Source organism: Platichthys flesus, chromosome 12 (genome assembly GCF_949316205.1).
Source record: "Platichthys flesus chromosome 12, fPlaFle2.1, whole genome shotgun sequence".
Classification (NCBI taxonomy): Eukaryota; Metazoa; Chordata; class Actinopteri; order Pleuronectiformes; family Pleuronectidae; genus Platichthys; species Platichthys flesus.
The window spans coordinates 11,300,615-11,325,363 of NC_084956.1; the positions used below are offsets into that span (position 1 = coordinate 11,300,615).

Genomic DNA, 24,749 nt, shown 5'->3' on the forward strand with positions numbered 1-24,749 from the left:
TCTCTCTCTCTCTCTCTCTCTCCTAAATTCTTCAGCACAAACAAACACAGGGCTTCTGCATGTTTAACAATTTACATTTTTAAGACCACATTGAATGAAAATGAAGGAAATGTATTGTTTGTCGATTATCAGTCATTAATTCCGCGTTGGTTTTGTTTGTAGTTTTATAACAGTGCACTAATATCTGTAATGTTCAGTAAGAACTACAACACACTGAGACATTATAAACTATAAATACTGCCATAACATTTCCCCTTAAAGAACAACTTTTTTTGCGAGACCTAGTCTGTAATATATTCAAATTTTTAAGACTTTTTAAAGACTGACAAAATGTTTATACCCTGCGGAAACCCCACATTTGATAAGGTAGCTAGAGTGACAGATCATATTGAAGAAAATCTGTCCTCTGATTCATGCACAGAGACCAAGAGCCGAGCGGTGGTAAGAAACAGACAGACACACGCACACGCACACGCACACCCACACATACACATACACACACACACACACACACACACACACACACACACACACACACACCTCAGGATGTCATCATAGATTATTTATCCAGACTCCACATTAGCATAAAGGTAGAAGACAGTTTTCCTGCTTGTGTATTGACAGATTGCCTCTGGGAGAAACTAAATATTCTGACAGTCTCCAAACAAGGATGGATAGTGAGAGCTGTCGCTGCAGGAACAAATGCTATTTCTATAGTGCTGAGGTGACATGTTTTTACTATGAGAGACAACCAAGGGCAGATGACCACAGCACCAATGAAACAAGGTCACTGGTTATTCACAGAGACAGGCGTGATGATGAAATGATGTGTCTGTCAGAAACGCTCAGATTTCTTTTATTAATAGTCATTTTGACGATGTGGCTTCATGAATGGCAATATCACTCTGTGAGACAGTTGGTCCACCACTTTGGTCCAGACTGAAATATGTGAACAACTGTTGAATGGACTGTCGTTAATTCTGCTACACACATATTCAGGTTCCAACCATCCAACCATCAATCCCTGCTGACGGTGAGCGAGAGGCAGGGTACTGTACAGGGCCGACAAATAGAGAAATACAAACATTCACACCTATTGTCATTTTAAAAGCTCCAATTAACCTAACCCCAATGTGCGTGCTTTGCACTGTGGGAGGAAGATGGAGTACTGGGAGAAAACCAAGGCAGATACAGGGAGAACAAGCAACTCCACAACGAAAAGAACCTAAGAAGCTGAACTGGGATTTGAACCGGGAACCTTCTCGCTGTGATCGATTAATTTGAGGCATAGTTATGACACTGAATACTACCAGCTACTTAATACTACCAGCAAAATTCATGATATTCTCTTTAATCTCAGCTCTGGAATGTTTGCACAAATTAAGATGCTTAACACGATACCTGTTAAACATCAACATGCTTGTATTGTCAGTGGGAACATGTTTCCTGTTGGTTTCAAAGCACGAAACACAGAGCAGCCCTGTCTCTTAGAAACGATCACATAATATACATATACAAATAATGTGCAAATGTAAGAATGTTGTTTGAAGCATTATCACTGGCTGGATGACTTTACATACATTTCTACGGGAGCTTAAAACGCCTCAGCCCTTCATTTGCAAGCTTGTGGGAGAAACTATGGCGACCTTCAGGTAACATCTAAAAGTCAAAGATCCTCTCTAGAGCCAGTATTTGGTTTGTCCATTCAAGGCTACTGTAGAAAAATGGCAGCTTCTGAATGAGAGGACCACTCCCTATGTAGATAAGAAGAGTTTCTTCTAAACTCTGTAGTTTCTTCAAGTGGAGAAAAAACTGTCTGTATATGGATATTTTAGGGATTTACTAAATTCTGTGTCAGCATATTGATGACTTACCAAATATAACATCATCCTCATTACTTTAAAAGAAAACACCATCTGGTCAAAGTTAGATTTTCTAAGAAATGCGTTTGCTGTGTGTGTGTGTGTGTGTGTGTAAATATAATTTCCAGGACACGTTTATCTTAACAGTTCCCTTATTGATTTTCTGTCGATTAAGCAATTAAATCGAGCAACTGTTTAAAAAAACGATTTTCTGAAATGTGCAGGAAGACACTTAATTACTCATATTTGTTTGATATAATTACTATATGTGCACTGTGAATTTACACCATAAGATACAGCATTAACGTCTAGTCAGCTAATTAGAGAAGGTTTAAATACATGGGAGGATTTTCATTTTCTCTACGAGTCAGCAGCAGAATGTTAAGTGTGTGTATGTGTGTGTGTGTGTGTGTGTGTGTGTGTGTGTGTGTGTGTGTGTGTGTGTGTGTGTGTGTGTGTGTGTGTGCATGTGTGTGTGTGTGTGTGTGTGTGTGTGTGCATGCGTGAGTGTTCAATATAAATACAGATCTGTTTAAAAGACAGTCATTCACAGCTTTTGCAGGCTTGAATAATGTGATGTGACAAGGAAGGATGCTGACCAGATCAGACCATGCGTGTGTAAATATGAATGCATCACCATGCAACACTGACAAATTGTAAAAGAAACACACACGTTTGCACCATGTAAGTGTGCGGTTCTCTGCTTGGGTGTCAAGAGGATTATAGTTTGAAACAGAGCAGAAGTGTGACGATTGAGCAGAAAGGCCATTCGGTCAGCTGCTGCTCTTTGTGTGTGGGACAGGGTTTCTCAGACCTTGTCGTCTTGTTACTTTGGAAATCAAATCTCCATAGAGCAGCTTCCTGCACACGGACATAGAGAAGAGCATACTGTGTGGAAGTGCAGGAATAGAGAGTGAAAAGGGCGTAGAGCTTCTCCATGTGACAAAACACACAAGTTTGCAAGCATGTAAGGAAGCTCTTCTTGTTGCAGAGCTTAGTGTGTTGAACAACATCATTTTTTAAACTCTTAACTACAAGATAACTATCAAATTGTTCATTTTACAAATATTCACATAACAAGCAAGGACTTTCCAAGCTTTCAGCAACTTGCACGCGTACACACACACACAGTAAAGCCTCAAAAAATGAAAGCATTGCAATATATAATATGTATATATACATTTTCTATGGGGAAATAAAAGCATGCAGGGCCAATCCATCATTATTAAACACATCCTGATAGTGAAGAATTATCTTTTTTTATCTATTAATTTCAATAAAATCCCCAGATGTTTTCATTTTCAAATAATTTTCATTTCCCTGATTTAACCTCAAACAGATTCCAGCTCAGATGCCTCAGAGACGTGGGAGCCAGAGTCCTGTAGCAGCCCAGCAGGTGTTCGATAACACAGCTAACTTGCCTCCGAGCTGTTGCCTGCAGCTGTTTTGTCCTCGGAGCTTTGCCGTTCAGACGAGCATTAGGGATCTGATGAACTGGGTCACACACCTCAACCCTCATAGCAATTGACCAGCTGAAGGCGAGTGTGTGCCGAGCATATATATATATATACGTCTGTGTTTGTTTAAGCTCAGATTGTCGGCCTGTTACCGAGGGGCTGATGTCCTGTTGTTTATCCTTCCGCCTTAATCGTCACACAAGGTTAATTGTTGTGATGACCTTCATCTGGGCAAACACCTCCAGACGTTATAAGCCTGGCAACATCCTCAGTGTGTGTGTGTGTGTGTGGGGGGGGGGGGGGGGCAGAACTATACACACAGAGAGTGTGTGTTTGTTTAGAGAACGAACATCACCTTAATCCCAGACTTTGCTGTGAAACCATGACGTGGTCCTGGAGAGATTGCGTGATGTGTTAGCAAGTAGGATCACTAAATGCTGCTGTAGTTCTGCCTGTTAGACCTCTGTGTGTTATAATAATATTTATATATATATATATATATATATATAAATTACAGTTTTTACTCCCTAAGATTGGTATCGCACTCCAACATCCTTGGATGTTGGGCTCTGAAATTACATTTTTTTGCATGTCACAGCAATAACCTGACGTCCAAACGTTGAAGGAAAATAGAGCATAGAAATACCACAGTCCTGTTGTCATTACCAGCTGGGACGCTTCAATTTGGCCGTACAGCACAACACAGTCCTCACCTGTGGCAACGCTGAGAGACCGAGGGGATTCACTGTGTCTATTAAACATAGATCGCACTGGAAAATAACGGTTGCCTTTGCTGTTGAGGTAATTTGAATTGTCAGCTCCACCTCCACCACCACCACCACCAGCAGCTCTTAAGACCTCCGTTTTATTAGAAAAGGCCAGAGTACAGCACAGGTGACGAGAAACTGTCACAGGTATGTGTGGGCTTAATTAGACAGGTCTGGGCAAGCATGTCTGCAAGCAGCTTGAGAGACAATCCAATTACTGAGGGAGAAGGCTTTTTAGAGGGATTCTGTTTCATCCTGCCAAAACACAAGTAGCTGAAACTTAAAATGCATGAATACAATGTTTGCCACCAGGGGCCAGTAAAAAGTCAAATGACGGATAAAATCCCTGATAGAAAATGTCTTGAAGTCATTGAACAATTCTGAATTTGACTTTCTGGAAAACATGACCAATGTTCACTGCTTTTCTACCCATGCTTGAAGCTCTTTTTTCTCAGTGCATATCTTTATTGTTTCAACAGGTCATCAGTGTATCCCAGGGCCAACATAACGAGAAAAAACACTGTTCAGATTCACACTCACAGCGACGATCAGTTTACAGTATCCAGTCAAACGACCCCAAATCTGCATGTCTTCGGACTGTGAGTGGAAGCTGGAGAAAACCCACGTAGACACAGGGAGAAGCTGCGAAGTCCTTAATGCAACTTCAAATATCTGGGTTTGTAGATTGCAAGATGCGGGCTTCACCATAACGGCTGGGCGGGTTGCATATATACTGATTCATCATAGCACTTGTGCAAAACTCAGCTGGTAGCAGCTCCATAGAGCAGCAAAGTTTGGCAATACTTCTTTTTTTTTGTCAACCACTCAGTCATCTGTCTGACAAACTCTCAATCACTCATTAAAACTAAAATACTGATGCCTAAAGCTCTTTCAGGAAAAGGAGGATTCGCCAGAGACTGGACACAAGTTACTATGGTAACTTCATCTTTCAACAGAGGGCTTCACAAACTGAATGTGAATCAGTGTAATCCTCTATCATTGAAATGTATATAATGCTGTTGCTACTTTATATTGATTTCACTTTTGCTCACTACATTTTCGGATTTGAACCAACTTTTCAGTGATTTATTAGTGATATTAAAATAAAAATAAAAATTATGCATGATTTAAATGAGAAATAATGGATGGATAATAGGGCAAACTGTCTGCTGCAGGGAGCTGTGATCCAAATAATGTAACTATCGAAATTCAGGCTCATTTTTTTCCGCCTGAGTCGTCCCAATCATTGAGTCCGAACTCTGGCCTCTCGCGCAAACGCGCCTGCACACGCCGCGCACCTCGTAGCTTCGTTCCATCTGTGCTTCAAAGTAGTCGTTAGGAGCGAAGTAAGTAAAGATAATTGGCTCATATGCACGGGGGGAAATCCTTCAGCAGTTTGAAACCAGACTCACACACGCTGTACAGGTGGATCATTAGGGTGCCGAAGTGACTGAGGAGCATGGGGGAGAAGAGAGCGGCTGTGGTCATTAACACACATGGGCATGTGGCGTTACATAGACAAGCAAGTAAAGAGGAAAGAGACACCAGAATGGAGCCGGACAATATTTCCTCTTCAATATTATTTTGACTCGAAAGGTCCACACAACTTGCAGCCATGAAATCTGGATGAGCTCCGAGAGTGTATGCATGTTTTCGTGTGTGTGTGTGTGTGTGTCTGCATGATAGCGTTTGTGTGTCTTTGTGTGTCTGCATGCGTGGAATAATTGTTTGAGAGTGTGTGGGAAGCCTGCCAAATCATTGCCCCCCCCCCCCCCGTCTTTAATGCGAGGAGGGCCGAGGGAAGGAGAGACCCCGAGATCCCAAATCCGAAACGCGGCTGGCCGAGGGTGATAAGACAAACATGCCCCCCCCCCCCCCCCCCCCTCGCCAGGACGCAGCTGAATAGGAGCAGAGGAGGAGAAGACGAGTGGAGAAGAGAGAGCGAGGTGTGCTGCGAGGAAGTATCACAGTTTTATACGATTTAACCAGGGGGCAGCGTCTGTGAGGGTATATGTGTGAATGTGTGCATGTGGCCGTGTTTTATAAAATCGCACTTTCCTATTGGGCCATTAGCCAGCTCAATTACTGAGTCTGATTTCCCATCTGTCTCTAACTTTTTTTCAAGTGCTACACTCAAAAAAGCCAAAATTCCAACAAGGTCAGAAAGACACAGTGGTCACAAAACTCACCCAATTGTGAAGTCAGATGATGTGAGTATGACTCACGCCTATAGAGGGAGTCGATGACAAGAGCTGGCCTATTACAGTGCATGTTGTGAACAGCTCAACCTTAGAAAAAAAACCAGCTTTGGCTGCAAAAGGTAGGAAGGGAGTACAACAGCATGAAGTTCATTTGAAGTTCAGCCTGGCAGTCTGACAGAAATCTCTGCTAAGTGAAAACTCCTCTGTCGTCTGTGGTTTTCGTACGATTTCCTCCGTGCAGGTGGTTATTAAAGCTCGGATGGATGTGCATGTATTATCCCCATCAAACCATGTTAAAAGTGGCTTCTGTGTGCGTGTGGTGGCTGTGGGAGTGTTTCCTGCATGGAGGATACAGATGAAATCCTCCGGCTGGAAGATGGGGGGGGGCTGGGGATGATCCTGAAGATCCGGGGTATGAAGAAATGTTTTAAAACAAAACAACATGCAACTAGAGTCACTTGAGTGGCCCCCCTTCCATCTGAGATATGGATGTGTGAAAAGCTCTCCTACTTGACTGAGGCGAGTGGAAACCCACACTTTTGACCCTCTGACACACAACAGCTGTCTTCTCGTGGCAGAGAGCAGCCTGTGTCGTGCTGGCCGAGGGCGAGGGGCCGATAAAGGAGGTGAGGAGGAGAACAGAGGCAAAGGGATTATTGTTAAAGCCTCGCTGTCATCACTGCAACAATGCAGGTCGCACATCCAGCAGAGAAAGAGAGGGATGTTGGAGGAGGAGGGAGGGAGAGGAGAAGGAGAGGGAGGAGGAGAGGGAGAGAGAGGAGGAGGATTTTCCTGCTCAGCCGAGACGACCTGCACTCCGACTAACAAATGGGAGAGGAGCGGTGTCATCAGCATAACCGAGGATCCTCAAATCTGCAAGACGCTTCGTTTCCGCGCCAAGCTAGAAGAGCACTGACCAGCATTTCTCCTCACACACACATCATCATCGGGACAGAGAGCGCAGCTGCCAAAAGCTCTCATCACTTTCCTACTGTATGCACACACACACACACACACACACACACACACACACACACACACACACACATGCACTTACAGAGGCAAATTATTAGATCCGGGCTTTCAACGCTCAGGTGGTTTTTGCTACTTCCATAAAATTGCTTCACGATAATCCCGATTATATTGTCTCGTCAATCATTCTTCATCTATCCCTCTTCATAATAATGACCTTATTCTATCTTGAATACTCTATTACTGAAAAAACTGTCACACTTAAATATATAATATGTGTTATATGCATGACAACTGTTAGCAAATACAGCATCCATGTTGCAATCTACACTGGTCAAAGAGGCCAGTACCGGTTGTCTTCTTCTTGAAGGAGGTCAGGTAACCTGGTGCATAATCAGTAACAGGCTGCGTTCAGGTGTTCTCGTTTAAAAGTTTCAGCTATTCAAAGAAAACATAAAGTACCCGATCATTGCTCATGAGAGCAGAGCGGTAGAGCGGTCCTCATTGTTCCATTCTATCTTTAGACCGCCTGTCTAACTCAAAGCAAAGTGAGGAGCAGCTCTGGATTGTTTAAGAAGCTGCTATGATACGGAGACACGGAGGCACCAATTCATCTCTGCTGCCGTAACGACACAGTCGAGCAGGAGAGGCCGACTTGGGAAAGTGGAACAAACACCTGACAGTTTTCTGTCAGTCTCTGTTGAAGGCAACCCTCACACACACACACACACACACACACACACACACACACACGAACGTGCTCACGCTTACACAATCTGTTGCAGGCTTTCCTGAAGCAAGAGGTGGAGAATTGACGAACACTTGCACAGTTTCCCCTTGTTGCAAGAGTGAGACAATCCCTGTCACTGACTCAAAGGCCCAAACAACATACACACACACACAGACTGAAAGTGGCTGCACAGTTTGATGTGATTCATATCTTGTGCAAGCCCCCATAATCAAGATTTTATATGGCACGTTCCTCAGAGGAGCGGAGTAGTGGGAGTAAGGTTAGGAATAAGACGCATCCAGCACTGAAAGTATCCTGCACTGTTCTTGCTGTACCCAAATCACAGAAAGATATTTGTTCCACTACCACACTTTGGCTGTTTAACTATGTTATTGGCAGCTGCCAGAGTCTATTTGACCCTTTACATCAGTGATAGGGATTCACAAAGCTGTCATCCAATTGTCTACAAATCAACACTTCTGCTCATCAAACCACAGCCAAATGTGTGGAGAAACAACTTGGCAGAAATATGGACAAATTAGAGAAAAAGTACCAAGTAAATTATATTTAGTGTCCTGCACTTTGGAAATAGTGAAACTGAACCCTGAAGCTGTTCAACCACCACAAAGAGCTGATCTCCTGTCTATTCGAAGTTCAGTGAAGCTCGACTTCACACAGAACCTTAAACTTGAGAATCGGTTGTCGTTGTCATGAAGGTGCGGTTGTGGTGAACGACAACATCACTTAAGTTGAGTCCCAGCAGACGATGCTACAGAGCGCCGGCCCCCAGTTTATTCAATGTGTAACCTTGAACGTATCACATGTCTCAATCGCACTAAAGGTGACACTGCACTTGCTTGGGCCCCTTAAAGGGATAGTTCACCAAAAAATTGAAATGCACTCATTATCTTCTCACCGCTATGCCGATACACGGGTGGGTGAAGGAAAACCTTAGGAGACTCAGGGGAAAACAGTGTTGCAGCCAAATCCAATATAATTGAGTGAATTGTCTATGAATTATGCCTTTAACAATGCGCATGCCAAGTTTCTAGGTGAAAAGATGAACGTTTGTCGAGATATGCGATTCACAGAGATTTACGTGATTAGTAGGTATATGGGAAGTAAATCCTGCAGGACAGCAGACTAGACAGGATTAGACCAGCAAGTCAAAAAGAGTCTGTGATGAGAAGACACTTTCTGGTTTGTACGTGAACACATCAGACAGTGAGCATCTTTTTCTGCATTATGTGCACAGTTTTCTAAGAAAATAATTTCATGCAATAACAAACCCCATTCCCTCCTGCCAGCTTTGGTAATATCGCACTCCATCCACAGACAAAATGAGAGAGATGCTAAAAATATTTCCCATAAGCATTACGCTGACATAAAGCCAGACTCCGAGGCAGGCGCGCGGTGACAGAGGCTCTTCTCTAGCTGCTTGGAGGCGCTGACAGAGAGCAGCTGTGGCATTATAGCTCTGAATCAACAGATCAATGGGTTTCGCTCTCACCTGTCTGTGTCTCTGTCTGCGTGTTTGTCCTGTGTGTGTGTGTGTGTGTGTGTGCGTGTGTGTGTGTGTTTACTGTGTGTTTACTGTGACGGTTGGACCTTCTACTTTTCATTAAAGAGTGGCTGCATTAGTCCGTAAAACCTTGATTTGGATCTCTGCTTGGAAACTCTTTTAAAAAATACAGGAGATAGAGGCTCAGATGATATCAGTACCCTCCCAGTTTGAAGTTATTTTATATTTTTTCCCAAAAATGACAGACCTACAGAATCACATCAGAGATTATTAAATTTCTGTTGTCCACAGTGTGTGTGTGTGTGTGTGTTTGTGTAGCCGTGTGTGTGTTTCTGTCTGACTCCCCGCCCTGATGACATTTAACGGCATGTAAGATGTGGTTTGTTTTTGTCTGGAGGTCTTAGATATAAATTGGAGAGGTTCCGAGAGAAAAGGGATCTGAGGCCCGATGACTGGGCGCTGTTTTGAATTTTATAACACAACCACTATCACAGAGAGGGGACAACTGAGAGGGCCCCCCACACACACACACACACAAACACACGCACACACAAACACACACAGCAGACTATAAATCTTTGATCGGATTCACACTAAGCTCACTATGCCTGCGAGTTAGAAATTAAAAAAAAACATTTAAAGGGGGGAAACTATACACAAAAATGTCCCAATGTACCGTAATAATTCATTCATAGGTATTACTGTATTGTGCCAGCACTGCAACGTTCCCACAGCTAATCTTATTTAGCAGATAATTAGAAAATCATTAGCCCAGGCAAATTGTTTTTGAAACACTGTGCAACCTTTTCTTCGGGGAGACCAGACTAGGAAATGGGCAATAAACAATACAAAACAAACAATTGCAACATATTTTGATCAATAGCAACATAATAAAAGTCCAACATATAATAATATAGTGCTGAGCGTGCACAGTCAGACAAGTAATAATGTGACATTTATCGTGATAATTTCCAATATCTACAGATTATTTTCTTAATATAATTTTTTATCGAAGGAAGATTAAAAACAATTATATGGCGACGCCTGCGAGCTTGTTCTGGCAGGCAACTCGAGCTGTGCTGCGCCAATCACGTGACATACATCATGTGACATACATCATGTGATATACCTCAATCTCCACAACCATCTATAATACACACCCACCTTATCAGGTGGTCTATTTAACCAGAGAGACATTTCCCATCAACCCCTCTTGCTCGCACTGCTGCTGCAGTATGGCTACCTGTTGCTACAGTCCCTCCACCACCCCAGCATCCACCTGTAGGCCCAGCATCCACCTGTAGGCTCCAACGGGGGGTTACAAGTATTTGCTCATCACTCCCATCATTCCTGTGTAATCATATGGGGGAGTGATTAAGTTGGAGCCTAGACGCCAAACACTAAATCTGTTGTAATAAATATATTACATGATCAAATGTGAGTTGTCTGACAGAAATTCTGTAATATTGTCTGAGTCTGTTTTTTACGGAAATTAATAATAATTTAACCAGGCTATACTTAATTATCGTGCCCCCCTAGTGGATGTACAGTGTAACAAATAACTGTCTCCAACATAAACATGTAGCTTTTTTAGGTAAATACTTGCATTTCTTATTCTTTCAGTTTCTTACATGTTGGCTGATATATAAAACAAATACATGTTTATATGCAATAAAATAAATCAGTTGCTATAAAGGCCCAGAAGATGCATACACATAATCTATTTTCTTTACCTTTCCCAATTTGGCATCAGCCTTTGATCTTTCCCAACACAACTCAAGCGTAAAAACCTTTCCAAAGAAAGAGGTTTGGAAAAGGCTCGCTGCTGTTTTAATAAAAAAGTACAAAAATGTGTTAGACAAAATGTACTTTGTGTGTGTGCTTGTGTGTCTGTCTCACGACAATCAGCATGTGTGGATGTAAATGAGGCAGCTCCCTCCGTGGGTGGCTGCTCCGAGCTTAATTTTTCAGCCTGAAGAACACCTGCTGTTTCTGAGTCAACTCAAATTTAGCACAATTCACTGCGACTGAAAACAACAAGGAAAAAACATGATGTGCATTACTGCTTCCTGTTTACAGGAAAAAAATATTACCCAACCTGCAGAGTGGTAATTATGAGCATCTGGTCTCCCAGCACCAACCTAAAAGCAGGTTGGACTCACAAACAACTTCACAATGAAAATAGCGACAATGACTCACAAAGTATAGATGGATACAGAGTGGTAGGTAACAATTAGAGAATATCTAAAAAATAATCAATAACAATAATATCATATATCTAATATCATATTAAAATAGAATCTCAGGGATGTTAGCGTGTGATTATTACTTTCATATTGGCGTGCGGCAATGCTAAAAATGTATAACTTTGGAATGACATTAAAGGGCAGCCGGTTGCATTAGATATGATTCTCCCTGGAAGTACACCAGATGGCCTGTCTATACCGTGCATGTCACTTCATGGCACACAGCATGAAGGGTAACATTTTTACTTACATTATTTATCTTAAGCTGTTTTTTCTCTCTTACGGTATCTTCCTTAAGAGCGAGTCTCCTCTCGCTGATAACGTCTGACAGGCAGAGGGATGCCCGAGATGCTGCCCTCACCGAACGGAAGGGTTCAAAAGGAATAAATCTCCCTCAGTGACAAACAACCTGCACACACTCGCACATTATTTGTGCCCACAGAGGTCAGGACTCTTGCCCACCCAGGCATGATAGCTGGAGCTGAAACGATTAACTTTACATCGACCGCCATCACCTTTTTCCACCTCTGAGGGAGGAGAGGAAGGGAGAGGAGAGATTGTCACTGATACCATCTCTTATTTATAAAAGTGTGGCATGTAAAAGAGGAGAACGTTGAAGGAGAGATGAAAGTGGAGGTGAGAAGATCGGAAACAGACCTCTGTCAGAATCTAATAACTCCTTAATGTCATAATCTACTCAGGAATATCAATGAGATCAAATCTACTGATGTTTCCCTGTACTGCTCACAGATTACCTGAGCTGAACCACGCACTTAATTAAACTAGTAGTTTAATTTGTGTGATAGGATATCGACAATTGTTTAATATTTCATATTATTTCTATTATTTTTGCCACAAATTGCTCTCTGGGGCAAATCTTATACGTTTGGATGATGGTTGAGTTCATCCTCAGTAAATCATGCCACAGTTCAGTTCCCTCAACAGACTCATGCACTTCTAACCGTTTTTTTAACCAGCCAGATGACAAAGAGTTCGGAGAGACTGAACTAGAGCCACAAAAGTATACTTAAGTGCTCACAAACAAATCTAGACTCAGCCTGCAGCGAATCAAACTGCATCCAATCATGAAGATGGCAGGAGATGATGGCTGATGTTGCAACTTAAACATCTACAAAGACACAACCCTAATATACACAACAAGAAAAGGTATTAACAAGCAACAACATGTATCGCTATTTGGATATGATATACAGATCGAGACGAATACAGCATTTTGCTCATATCGCAGAGCAGTATCCAGATGATTCGATCGTTTCTTATCCAATCAGGAGCTTCTCAAATCCTTTAGTGAATGCACTTGGGATCATGTTTCCACATTCGACACAGTTTGGAGTGGCCTAATGTTCAATCATCCTCCGAGCTACATGAGAAAATTAGATGAGATATGATTTTTTTTATTATTTACAGTAAGTGACACGTGTAGCTTAAATACCTCTCCACTAGCTACTTGCTTCCAATATGGGAAGTCCCAAATCACAGCTACACTGGCCCTGGAAATCAATGGAGTGCAAACCATACTAAGGCCCAACAGTTTCTAAATCCAATCATGGTGCCCCAAATTTCAATCACACACATCAGTCCTGGTTGTGGTGCCTGTTATTATTGTATCTAGATCCATAAATCAGTTCCTGGGAAATTGGTGAAAAAGTGACAAAAAAAAAAAAACACCAGTTTCCATCCGTGTGGGTGTTTTGTTTAATGCTGCCAGCAAACAAACAAACACTGACAAAACATTACCTCCTTGGTGGAGACAACTTGATAAGCGCCAATGTTTTATGTATGGCTACGGACAGATGTCGTCCCTCTGTCTCATTTTGCCTTTCGACAAGGTATGAAAATTACGTTAGGTACCAGTAGCAGCTCAGAATGCTATCATCAAATCTTAACTGGAAAATCCAACAGCCAGTAAAGCTTATAATAAAAGCTTTATTGCTCAATTATACATTAGCTCATAAATAAGAAGGCGGAAACATTGAAGTGTAAATGACAGGTTCGGTGGTCCCTGACTATTCCATCAATCTGGATTGAAGCGGTTATTTAAAATAAATGTATCCCCTGTTATACGAAACTGCTTGAGCCTTGCCATTACTTCTAACAGGAATTTCACCATCACAGCCTTGACATAAATAATGCATTGACATATCCACCGTGAAGCCGTTCGGATAAATAACAGGAATAAATTAGTAATCTTGGAGTAGGAGACGAAGGAAAGATGAAGTAAAGTAGAGAATGAAGGAACTGACAACCCCGGATTCCCAGCATGCACACTACCACGCACCACAATAAATAAGAGCATGATTGGCATGTCAAAGCAGTGAGAACTCTACAGGCTTATTAAGAGGCATAAAATGAAACTTTAATTAACTGGTTCAGTCCCCAAACTGCACTTATCCTGCTCAGGGAGGAGAGCGAGGAGTGTGATTACACACCATCAGTCATGTCCCCTCAGAGCCGGCAGAGCCTTCTCTCGGTCACGGACACACAGGACGGAAACATCAGGCCCATATTTCAGCCCATGAATTTTTATACCGGCCCGATTAATAATCGTTACCCAGTTTAATGACTTTCCCAGAGTGTGCCTCAGTACGAGAGCACCGCGTCTCCTTAATTCACCCTCATTAGAAGCAAACATCTTGTGGTTGTAAAAAACAAGATGGTGACTGAAAGACGACAACCTTGAGACCTGAAAAAGGCACATTTCCATTATCATTTTATTCAAGTAATATCCGTTTAAAATTGGATATTGCTGCTCCTGAATTTATGTCACGCTTCAGTACCTTGCTTGGTCATGCCTGGCAAACTGAATTTTACAAGTGCTTGAAATGCAGGGAAAGCATTTTCAGGTAGCTTTTATATTTTTTGTTCCAATAATACAAAACTAATCCGCTCCTATTGTGTGCTTTTTTATTTCTGGCACTTCAGGTATGGGATGTCAAAATGTTCTGAAATCCCAGGAAAAAGGAAATATAATTATCTGTAACTGGTAGAATTTTTTTATGCATGACTACAGCTTTTCTCCAGGGGAGCGATAAGGACCAAGCTGTCAGGAAATGTCCTTTTCCTAACAACCCGGTCCCAGCTGATCGCCAAGGACGCGGCTCTGCACAGAGCGGCAATTGTAGAAACGGCTGAAACTGCAAGTAAGTTGATTCCCTGCATGGGGAAACAACTATTACATTTTAAAGCAACACCACGTAACTTTCAGTGAGCAACAGCGCCATCTTCAGCCTATCAATCAGTTGATCAGAGCTCTGACTGTGTACTCTCCTCCTCCCGGGGCGCCATGTTAGTTGAGAAACGCTTGAATCTGTGACTTCCACACGTGGATGTATCGCTAAACATCATGCCAAGATAAATGGTTCCATGGAAGTATGACGCCAGTGACCGTTTCATCGTTTGAAATGGATGGATCGCTACTTGTTTGTAAAGGCAGCATAAATAAACCTCTAGATTTAGTTATTGATCTACAGCTCAGCATAACTTTTGAACCTGCTGGGCCTGTTTGTGTCGAATTGTCAAGAACAGAAGTTTGGTGTGAGAAGTGGGAATGAAAGCAGCAGCACTCTCCTTATTCCAAGTCAGTGTAACTAACGTCAAACTAATTTTGAAGCTGCTGCTTTGTTGTAAAAAAGGTTGCATAGTATGACTGGAAACTCTTCAGAAAGTATCCCAAAGTACGCACATTCCAACTGGATAAGCACTCGCAGCTGGAGAGTTGAGTCTCCCAACAGAGTTTGTTATGACCTCCCAGTACAGGCCTTTGAAACGTTTCGTGGAGCCTCAACTGGTCTGTGAGAATGTCTTGTATTCTAGCTTCAGGCTCTTCCCTTTATTCAAAAAGAAGAAAAACAACTGTATGAACATAGAAGGGCGGTTTCATTTTTTCTCTCTGTGTCTTTACTGGTCAGCCTCAACACCAGCCTCTCTTTTTCTCTCTCTCTCTCCCTCCCTGTGCCTCCCCTCTCTCCACCCTTTATATGATATTAGTTTTGGTTCCACCTTTGAGGGTAATGTCAGTGGCTGTTGTGCCGATCCAGGTCAGTAACGATCGCACTGCTGTCACCACTGTCACCCCACCACTCAATCAAAACCCGTCTGTGAGTTTGTGCTTGTCCAGTTTTGTGTGTGTGTGTGTGTGTGTGTGTGTGTTTGTGTGTGCGTGGGTTTTGATTAGTAGACTCCATTAACTTATGAAATTCTGATGCCAAGCCGAGGTGCCTGGGGAGAAGCACTTATGGAACGTCAGGTTGCAGAGTGAGTAATCGGTTTACCAGTGCCAGAGGGTGATATTCAGGGGGAAAATAGGATTTTCAGGCCCTGCGGCCAACAGGCAAACACCGAGAGTGAGTGGTGTGCAGGGTAGATGATTAAGGCAAATGGATTTCCAAGAACACAAATGTATGTGGTTGGACTCTGAACGTCTGCATCTTTAGAATTTATAAGTGTGTAGTTTGGTAAGACGTCCAGAGAGGAAGTACAGACTGATTCACCAGTAGACCCAGGACACAGAGACTCAGCTCTGTAGGGGCTGAACACAAAGTTCCCAGTTCAGCAGATCATTTCTCAAAAACCCTCTGTCAAACAACCTCGAACCGTATTGAAGCCTCCAAAATGCAACTGGTCCCATTTCCCTCTACCTTGTAACACTGTGCATATTTAGCTGGATCAGGATTTTGCTGACTTCAGCATCTCTCCTGGGAGACATAGAGACCAAACTGTCCCTCTGACAACCTGGCCTCAGGCTGACAGAGGTGCAATTATAAGGGCAGCCATTTTGGAGCTAGGGCAAGGGCGGTCTGGGTAATATCATGTTCTCCGCAATACATTTGACATAAATGGTAGTTCAACGACTTCTTCTACTATGGGTCTACAGTGCAAGCATACACATAGGTTCGTCCAATTGGAAATTCAATCTGCATCTACAACATAAAAGGCAACAAGATGGAATTTAAAAGCAACACAACGGAGTGTGTTGCTTTTCATGAAAAATGAAAGAAATACAATGGTAAAAGTTAAACTGCTATGTAAGAAATGAGTAAATGTTTGTATCGTCACAGTCTTCAGTAATCTTAATACAATTCAAAGCTTTTAGGAAGGATGTAAAATAAAGTTGGGTTACGATTAAATCTAAGCCTTTTTCCAAAAAAAACTTCATTTCAGGAAATTGCTCAAATAGCTACCGTCCAGGTTTAAGTCTGCTGTCTGTTCCTCATGGCCTCGCCAATGACAGGAAAAAGCCAACGACATTCGCCGATAATCTTGGCCTTTTTGGCCAGTTAGACACTGTGTGCACTGGGAGACAATGAATTTATTTTGACTTGTGGGCTAATTGACAGATATTGATCCTGTTTTCCCACTGTGCTTTCTTCTCTGACTGTTTCACAGCTGTGCACGCGCATTGTGTGTGTGTGTGTGTGTGTGTGTGTTATGCACATGTGTTTGTACGTGTATGTGTGTTGGTGTGAATGTGCACAGGCTTTGAGTTATTGACCAGACATTGTCCAAAGTTCTGTCAAAACTAAATGATTGATCGTAAGAGCGGCTGCAGTTTCCTCCCACACTGCCATCCCCCAGGGAAAACACCAGGGGTTGGTTGTGTGTGTGTGTGTGTGTGTGTGTGTGTGTGTTTTCTTTGTGTGTGTGTGTGTGTGTGTGCGTGTGATTGCAGTTTTGTCAAGACTAAACCCCACATTTCTTCAAATCACCTCCGACTATCTCTGCATCACACTCTACTGTGCTGTCAATCAGACTGAAGTTGCTACTGAAGAACATTTGACGAATGGGTTCAGGTGCTCAATGGACCTGTTCACTAAATTACACTCTTTTATTGTCTGTGTAGGTCTTACCTTTTCTTCAACTCAGACAGGAGGGAGGGGAAGACACTGTTTTCTTAAAATCTTCTTCAAATCGAACACACAGCAATGTCTATTCAAATAAAACATTTCTCATGTGCCACCTAAATGAGTGGACAACTTGTTTTCTAGTAGAAGAAAAATAGGTAACGATAGCAGCACCCCCAGAAATCCTTTTTCCCAAAACGCTCAATGCAATGTCAATGGCAGTCACGCTTCAGACATCCTCCACGTGTTAAGCACACACACACACACACACACAACACACACACACACACACACACACTCACACACACACAAACCCCCTTTCTTCAATCTGAGATGTTCAAGCTTATATCCTCCATGCAACCTACATTGTACTACACAACGACATTGTTTGGGTATCTGCTGAACTCTCCTCCTCCTCCTCCTCTTCATACTGATGAGCGGCTGTCAGTCTAATAGAGACTGGCTGAGCTAATGGACAGAAAACCTTCCCTCTAATGCAGATCAGATGTTCGGAACGACAGCGGAGCAAAGCGAGAGAGAGACTAGCTCTGACTGACATGGGGCTCTGTCACATTGCGAGACACTCTCCGTCAGTCAATCACTCGCTTTTTGATAAACACATCTGACAAGGCAGCGGCGTCAAGGGGATGTTGAGAAAATAAAACTCGAACCCTCCTAATTCCTTCACCCTCAGTCTTAGACTTACATTGACTTCTCCCCAAAATATTCTGCTCCGCCCTCACGTCTTCTCCTCCCTTTATTCTCCAGCGTCTCCCCTCCTCTCCTCCCCTCTTCCCCCTGCAGGCTTTAACAAATGAATGTGCTTACAGAGAAGGAGGGGAGGAGAAGGAGATGGGGTGAGGGGGACCAAGGGAGAGGTGAGCAGGGCTTATTTTAATTAACGATTGCCTGTAGATTCGGTCAAAGATTGAAACTCATTAGGATTGATTCTGGCTCCCAGCCCCATTAGCCCACAGGTTGCAGCATGGCTCAGAAAGAATTGGAGATGGGGTGGAGATGGGACGGGGTTGGGGGGGCGGGGGATAGTGTATGGTACAAAGATGGACAATGGGGGCAACGCTAAAAGGTAAAGCAGACGCCAACAAAGGAGAGAAGAGGCCGGGAGGAATCAGGACACGGAAAGTGAGACACCAAAGACACTGTAAGAGAAATATATACGATGTTATATAATCTGATTTGTGAGAGTGGAGACAGAGTGAGGGGGAGGAGTTTGATGGAGTTCAGGAAAGAGAGAGGCTGAGAGTGCAGCCTAACTGGGGACCGTCAGTCAGGTTATTTAGAAATAAAGTGGAGGACATGCAGTGGCAAGAAGAGACGCGGGGAGGGGCAGTTACGTCAACGGCTTCATTTCTACGTGTGCACTTACATCAAGGGGCACAAATCTGAATGTCCCAGGGTCTCAGGTGGGCAGATCCTGGATCATCACAACTAGACTGATGGATGGGAGCTGAGCATTAACAGGACAGGATTGACAGGAAGAGGTTCTGTACTAGGACAAACAGCGACTCCAGACTACCATAGAGCATCACCGGGATTTGCCTGGAAAAACACAAGCCAGTTCATCATCTACCACGTTGCTCATGACCTTCTTTTGCACCTTCCCTGCTTCCCTGTCTTTCATTATTCCTACCCTCCTCCTTCCTTTCGCTCTTTCCCTCCATCGGTGATATTACCAGTGTGACAGATAAGCCTAAGTGAACCCCTCCTGGCACTCCTCCATGCAAGGATCCAGTCATTTCACATCAGCAATTCTGGCACTTCCAGGAGGAACCCGGGCCTGAAGAACCCAGAGGAGGATCGCTGATGAGGCACTCTATGTCACACATGTCCCGGCACATCAGATGACATGTTAAATCACGGCTTTTAATTAGTGCCAGTGGCCATTATGATTCTAGATGCGGCAAAAGCTGCAATGCCGGGAAGGTGACTCGAGGCTAAGCTCCCTCTGACAGACTCAATTATGATGGCAATCTTTGTCTTGGTGTGGTAAATTATGATTTTTTTTTTTCACCATGACGGCTCTGCCTCAGTCCGCAGGTTGCGGTTTGTGCGTCACGTGAGTTCCACACCAGCAAATACCATCTCCATTACCTAACCCTGTATGGTGGTCAGGTTTTTCCTGACATTTAGGCTGACATGGTTCTAAATGCCAATGTTTAACATAGCTAATCGAAATCTGTGTGAGAAAAAAAAAAACTTGATGAAAGGTTATTGCCTAGACAGATTTAACGATTACAATGTGTGTGTGTGTGTGTGTGTGTGTGTGTGTGTGTGTGTGTGTGTGTAGCTGCGTGTGTGTGAGCATTGCATCCATCGTGCTGACTGTTGGGAAGTGGGCGATCAGCTCACTTTGCCAGGAGCAGTTACAGTACCCAGTTAAACAAGACGTGGATATCTATGCCTTCTTCCAAACACTAATACAAAAACAACACACTGTTTATCGTTTATCTGATGGTTTCAGAAATAAACTTTAATTTACTGTTATCTTGACAAATTTTTGTCCATCACAGAGTCCAACACAAATATTAGATTTATTATACTAGAGGACAAAGAAAACCTTGAAGAGAGAGAAGCTGGAGCCAGTCAAGCTTTAAAGATGAATTACATTATTAATCAAATTTATAACTGCTGCACACTGTCTCCCTGTCGATTGATTTATCATTCTACCACTAAATACCAAACAGATCTCATAAAAGTCCCTCTACACTGAGATGTTATTACACGAATGGTTTAACTATTGACAACTGATGAAAAATAACGAATAAAAGGGTTTGAGGAGTTTGGAATCGATAACAAACTTCTGCACGATGCAAATGTTGATATATTTAAACATGACTTTGTTGAAAAATTCTTAATACATTAAACTAATCAGCCTTTTTCTTCTGCTTCATCAATACATGAGATGATGAACCTCACGAGTATCACACGGATCAAATGGATCATCAGAGGAACAACTACTGATTTAGCCTTTTATAAAAATATAGACTTGAAGTGGAGAAGAAGGATTAATGACAAGGTTGAGATAATAGCGGCTTATGAATATGTGGAGCGAAGCCATTGTGTGTGAGTGTGTGCGTGTGTGTGTGAGTCTGTGTAGGTGATATGATTCCTCTTGAGTTTGGCTTGTGAGGTGGAAGAGGAGATTACTGCACCATGCTTCTATAATTACCTCTCATCTCTCAGCCAGTGCTCTTAAACACAACGGGGAATGCCAGGCTACTGCACACGCGCCGACACATGCACACACACATACACACACACACGCACACGCATACACATATACACACACACACACACACACACACACACACACACACACACACAGATACACACAGTGGGGTGCACTTCAGTACAATGTAGCAGGATGAGAGGGAGTTATTTCTAGAGGGTTACATTTCACTCAAAGGGTGATTGGACATCGCCCACACTAGCTTTAAGCAACACAGGTCAGCTTTGCTTTGAGTGCACACACGCTTTCCCTCTCTCTCTCGCTCTCTTTCTGTCTCTCTCACACACACACACACACACACACACAAGTTGCATGTAAGTAAGGAGAATGACTCACCTGTCCTTCCCACACAAAAAACCCACTTAAGAATCCATTCTCACAAGTCTTACACGCACATCACACTGTTCACTTGTTCATCTTAGTGGATTGCACACAAAATCACTGGTCACCTGCCCTCTCGCTTTCTATCAATCACACAGACACACCCTCACACACACACACACACACACACACACACACACACACACACACACAACAATTCAACTGATCACGCTGCAGTCAGCTGCTTGCCTAATCTGAATAATACAGTAAACAAATGAGCAGCAGTATTTAGCTGCATCACATCTTCATTACACAGACTCTTGTGGGAAGGAGCCAGCCTTAATAAGCATGCAAACTATCAGGGCTAAGTATGTTTTAAAGTTGACAGGGTCTCACAAAGATGAATTAACCATGCGATTCACAGCTTTGAGCAAGTCATTAAAAACTATGCCAGGAGTAAATTGCTCTGCCAAACTGAATGACTTAGTCCGTCTCTCTCTCTTTCTCTCTCTTTCGCTCTCCCCCCTTATTAAAAAAGCAATTGATTTCATGTGGACAGACACAAGGGGGCATTTCAACATAACTGAAAACAGGGGAGGAGATGAAATGTCAAAGGAGAGGAAACTCCAGATTCTTCCAAAGCGATTGCAGGTGCAGCAAGTTTCAACTCATCCACCGTCAAAGTTGCTAATCATCCCTCATCCACCTCACACCGGGTGTGTGTCAGCTGATTACAGAGCCCAAAGGTGATGTTGCAAAGGAGAAAAAGAACAGTCAAAGTGCTTGTGTGTTTCGGAGAGCTTCTGTTCCTGCGAGCGTGACGCTGAGCACAGTGTGGGTTTGTGAACGTGACCTACACAGCCAATATGTAGGGTTGTAAAGCCTGAAGGATGCTTATGGGTTCTTTCTATGTTGATTCTTTTTAAACTTTTAAACAGAGGAGGGTGGAAAAGAGAGCTTCTTAACTCACCCACACACACTGCACATAGCCACATGCTATACACACAAAAACATCCCCAGATAAATTCAGCCAAAGATACCCACACATCCCACGGCTGTTGCACACGCACAGACACCTTGCAATCATTGCGTAATTTGGGATGTATTAAATATGTGTCAGAACCGACTGCTTAGCTGCTAATGCTTGGACCAGTGCAAATGAGATTCCAGTGTCCCCGTGGAGCTGGAGGCACACAGCTGTCTGGCCTGGCACAACTTTCCTCTGCAGGCCTGAGATGTGTTCAGGCATAGAAGCCAGCATTTTATTACGGCAGCTGGCACTTAACAGGCAAATGCTGCTTTCTCATGAGCAGGGAGAGCTTTGGGCTGTGATGTGACAGTGGAATGATTTGATGTCAGAGAAAACACCTCCGTAGAGCGTTAAGCTCTCAGAGGAGCGCATATAAACCACCAGGTACAGTATATCTGCGCCTGTCTGTCAGGCTCAATGAGTGGGTTCATTAGAACGCTATAAAAAGTGATGAGTGTCAAGTCTCATCTGTACTGAGTGGAATCAATTACACCCGCACATAGGGAGAGATGGGAAGGAATGACGCACAAAAACCACACTTGTGAAAACCAAATTACGCACAGCATTTCCCTAGCTTGAAAAATCCACATGGCATCAATGTTCTCACATGTTTGCTGTGCTCACAATGGACATCAGGCCACCGTTGAACCACAGGGCAGCACCTCAGGCAGGTGAAGCTCAGTGAGATGTTGCGAGATTTTCGCCGTAATTCAAATCCACAGCAGCTCAGTACGGACACCAGCTGGTGTTCTCTGCCCCAGAAGCGCAAACAGTCAAGACAGCGATGACAAAGGTGGTCTCCCATTCATGAGCCAGGTCAGCGCAGGCACACACACACGCACGCACGCACCCACACACATGCACGCACAGACACACACAGTTGTCAAAAAATGTGCATGATTCACTATCATTACCAATACGCACCACTTACGCAACAATATCGACATGCAACACTAACATTAAAAAAAGATTGAATATGTCTTTTTTTTGTATCCCTTTACAAAAAAGAACCGTGCTCTACTTAAGTGTGGAAACTCAGCAGCTCCAAGAATAAGACGGAAAATGTGTGCTACCTTGGAAGCTGAAAATGAAAGTAAAGATGATATAAACTTGAATATAACTTGCGGTGGCGCGCAACAACAATATAAATCAGCCAATATCCATTAAAGCACGATATAGATTAGTTATTTTTCCTAAGGAGGTGAACAAGTTGTGCCACTTGTTCCGTTTAAGGTTGGACCGAGCTCCTTACAGATCATCAGCTTGACATATTCAATCTTTTTTATATATATGTACATACTTGCAGGCAAACGCACAACATCCACCGGCGCCTCACTCACCCGTCAGCTGATCATAGGACCCGTCCAGCTCTCTGGAGTCCGACAGGCTTTGGTCACGGTTTTTCGCCTTCATTTTCCAAACCCTGCTGCGCGCCGGAGTGTGGAACCGTGCGAGGACAGCCGAGATGTTGCGATGCTTGTGGAAAAGATTTAACAGTGGATCTGTCGTGCGCCCTCGCGGAGGATGGCTACAGGTATTTTACCGTTAACGAGTCATGTTTGGTTTGAGATAAAGAAGAGAGAGAGAGAGAGAGGGAGATGGAGAGAGAGAGATGCGGGGGAAAAGAGAAAGAGAGAGAGAAAGAGAGAGACTCATTTAAGTCGCAATTCCCCGTGTCTGAGTCTCCGTGTGCGCTCTCGGCTTCCAGGAGCTGAGTGAACCAAGCGCGCGTATGGTGTAGCGACTCTCACTCGGGCTGGCGCGCACGCACACACACACACACACTTACGAGCACACACATACCCCCCCCCCCCCCACACACACACACACACACACACACACTCATAGTTGTGTCTCCATGACTTCAGAGGACATAATATTGACTTACATTGATTTCAAAGAGACTCTACCTCAACTATAGTTACTAAAACTAATCATTACTTAATCATTCATTCATTCATTCATCCTCCCCTGCTGTGAATATCACCATCACATCTTCCCTAATGTTCTCCATTGAGTCAGAGCCGTGTCAGATGTGCACACAGAGACATCGGCAGGAGCAACAAGGAGCACACTGCTGCTGCCAGGCAGAGGTTCTGACTATATCTGATCTATAAATACTCACATGGCTCTGGGAAGCCTTGTATCTCTTCCTTTTTTTCTCCCTTTCGTCCTTCCTCTCTCCCCTCTCAGTTGTCTTTGCCTCACTTCTGCACGCCTAAATCACACTATGACATTCGGTCACAATCTGTTGAGCATTCTGTCTTTGATGCCATATTTTCCCTCATTATGTCAGGGCTTTCATCAATAACGCTCACCGTCCTTCTGTGCATCCGTTCATTCATTTATTTGGAGCATGAAATCTGCAGGAACAGTTGTATTTGTTGTCTGTAGGTTTTTCTATTTAGATGCTCATGCCCTGTGACCCCTGCTGAAGGAAGGGCATGAACTGTAGCGTCACAGATATTAGATTCCCTTCTCATTCACGGCTCTGCTCAGTCTTTCCTCCTGCTCTCTCAGGAGTCAGTTG

General features: G+C 43.3%; 1 protein-coding gene across 2 annotated transcripts in view; it reads right to left on the reverse strand.

Annotated features, from left to right (window-relative positions):
* The window catches only part of LOC133966317 (Kv channel-interacting protein 2), an 87,108-nt gene extending 63,208 nt beyond the window's left edge, over positions 1-23,900 (reverse strand). For both annotated transcript variants that reach the window (XM_062401197.1, XM_062401199.1), the window contains exon 1: positions 23,560-23,900. In XM_062401197.1, the coding sequence (XP_062257181.1) occupies positions 23,560-23,632 (73 nt within the window). In that variant the 5' untranslated portion in view covers positions 23,633-23,900. The remainder of the gene's footprint in view (positions 1-23,559) is intronic.
* Positions 23,901-24,749: the final 849 nt, after the last annotated feature.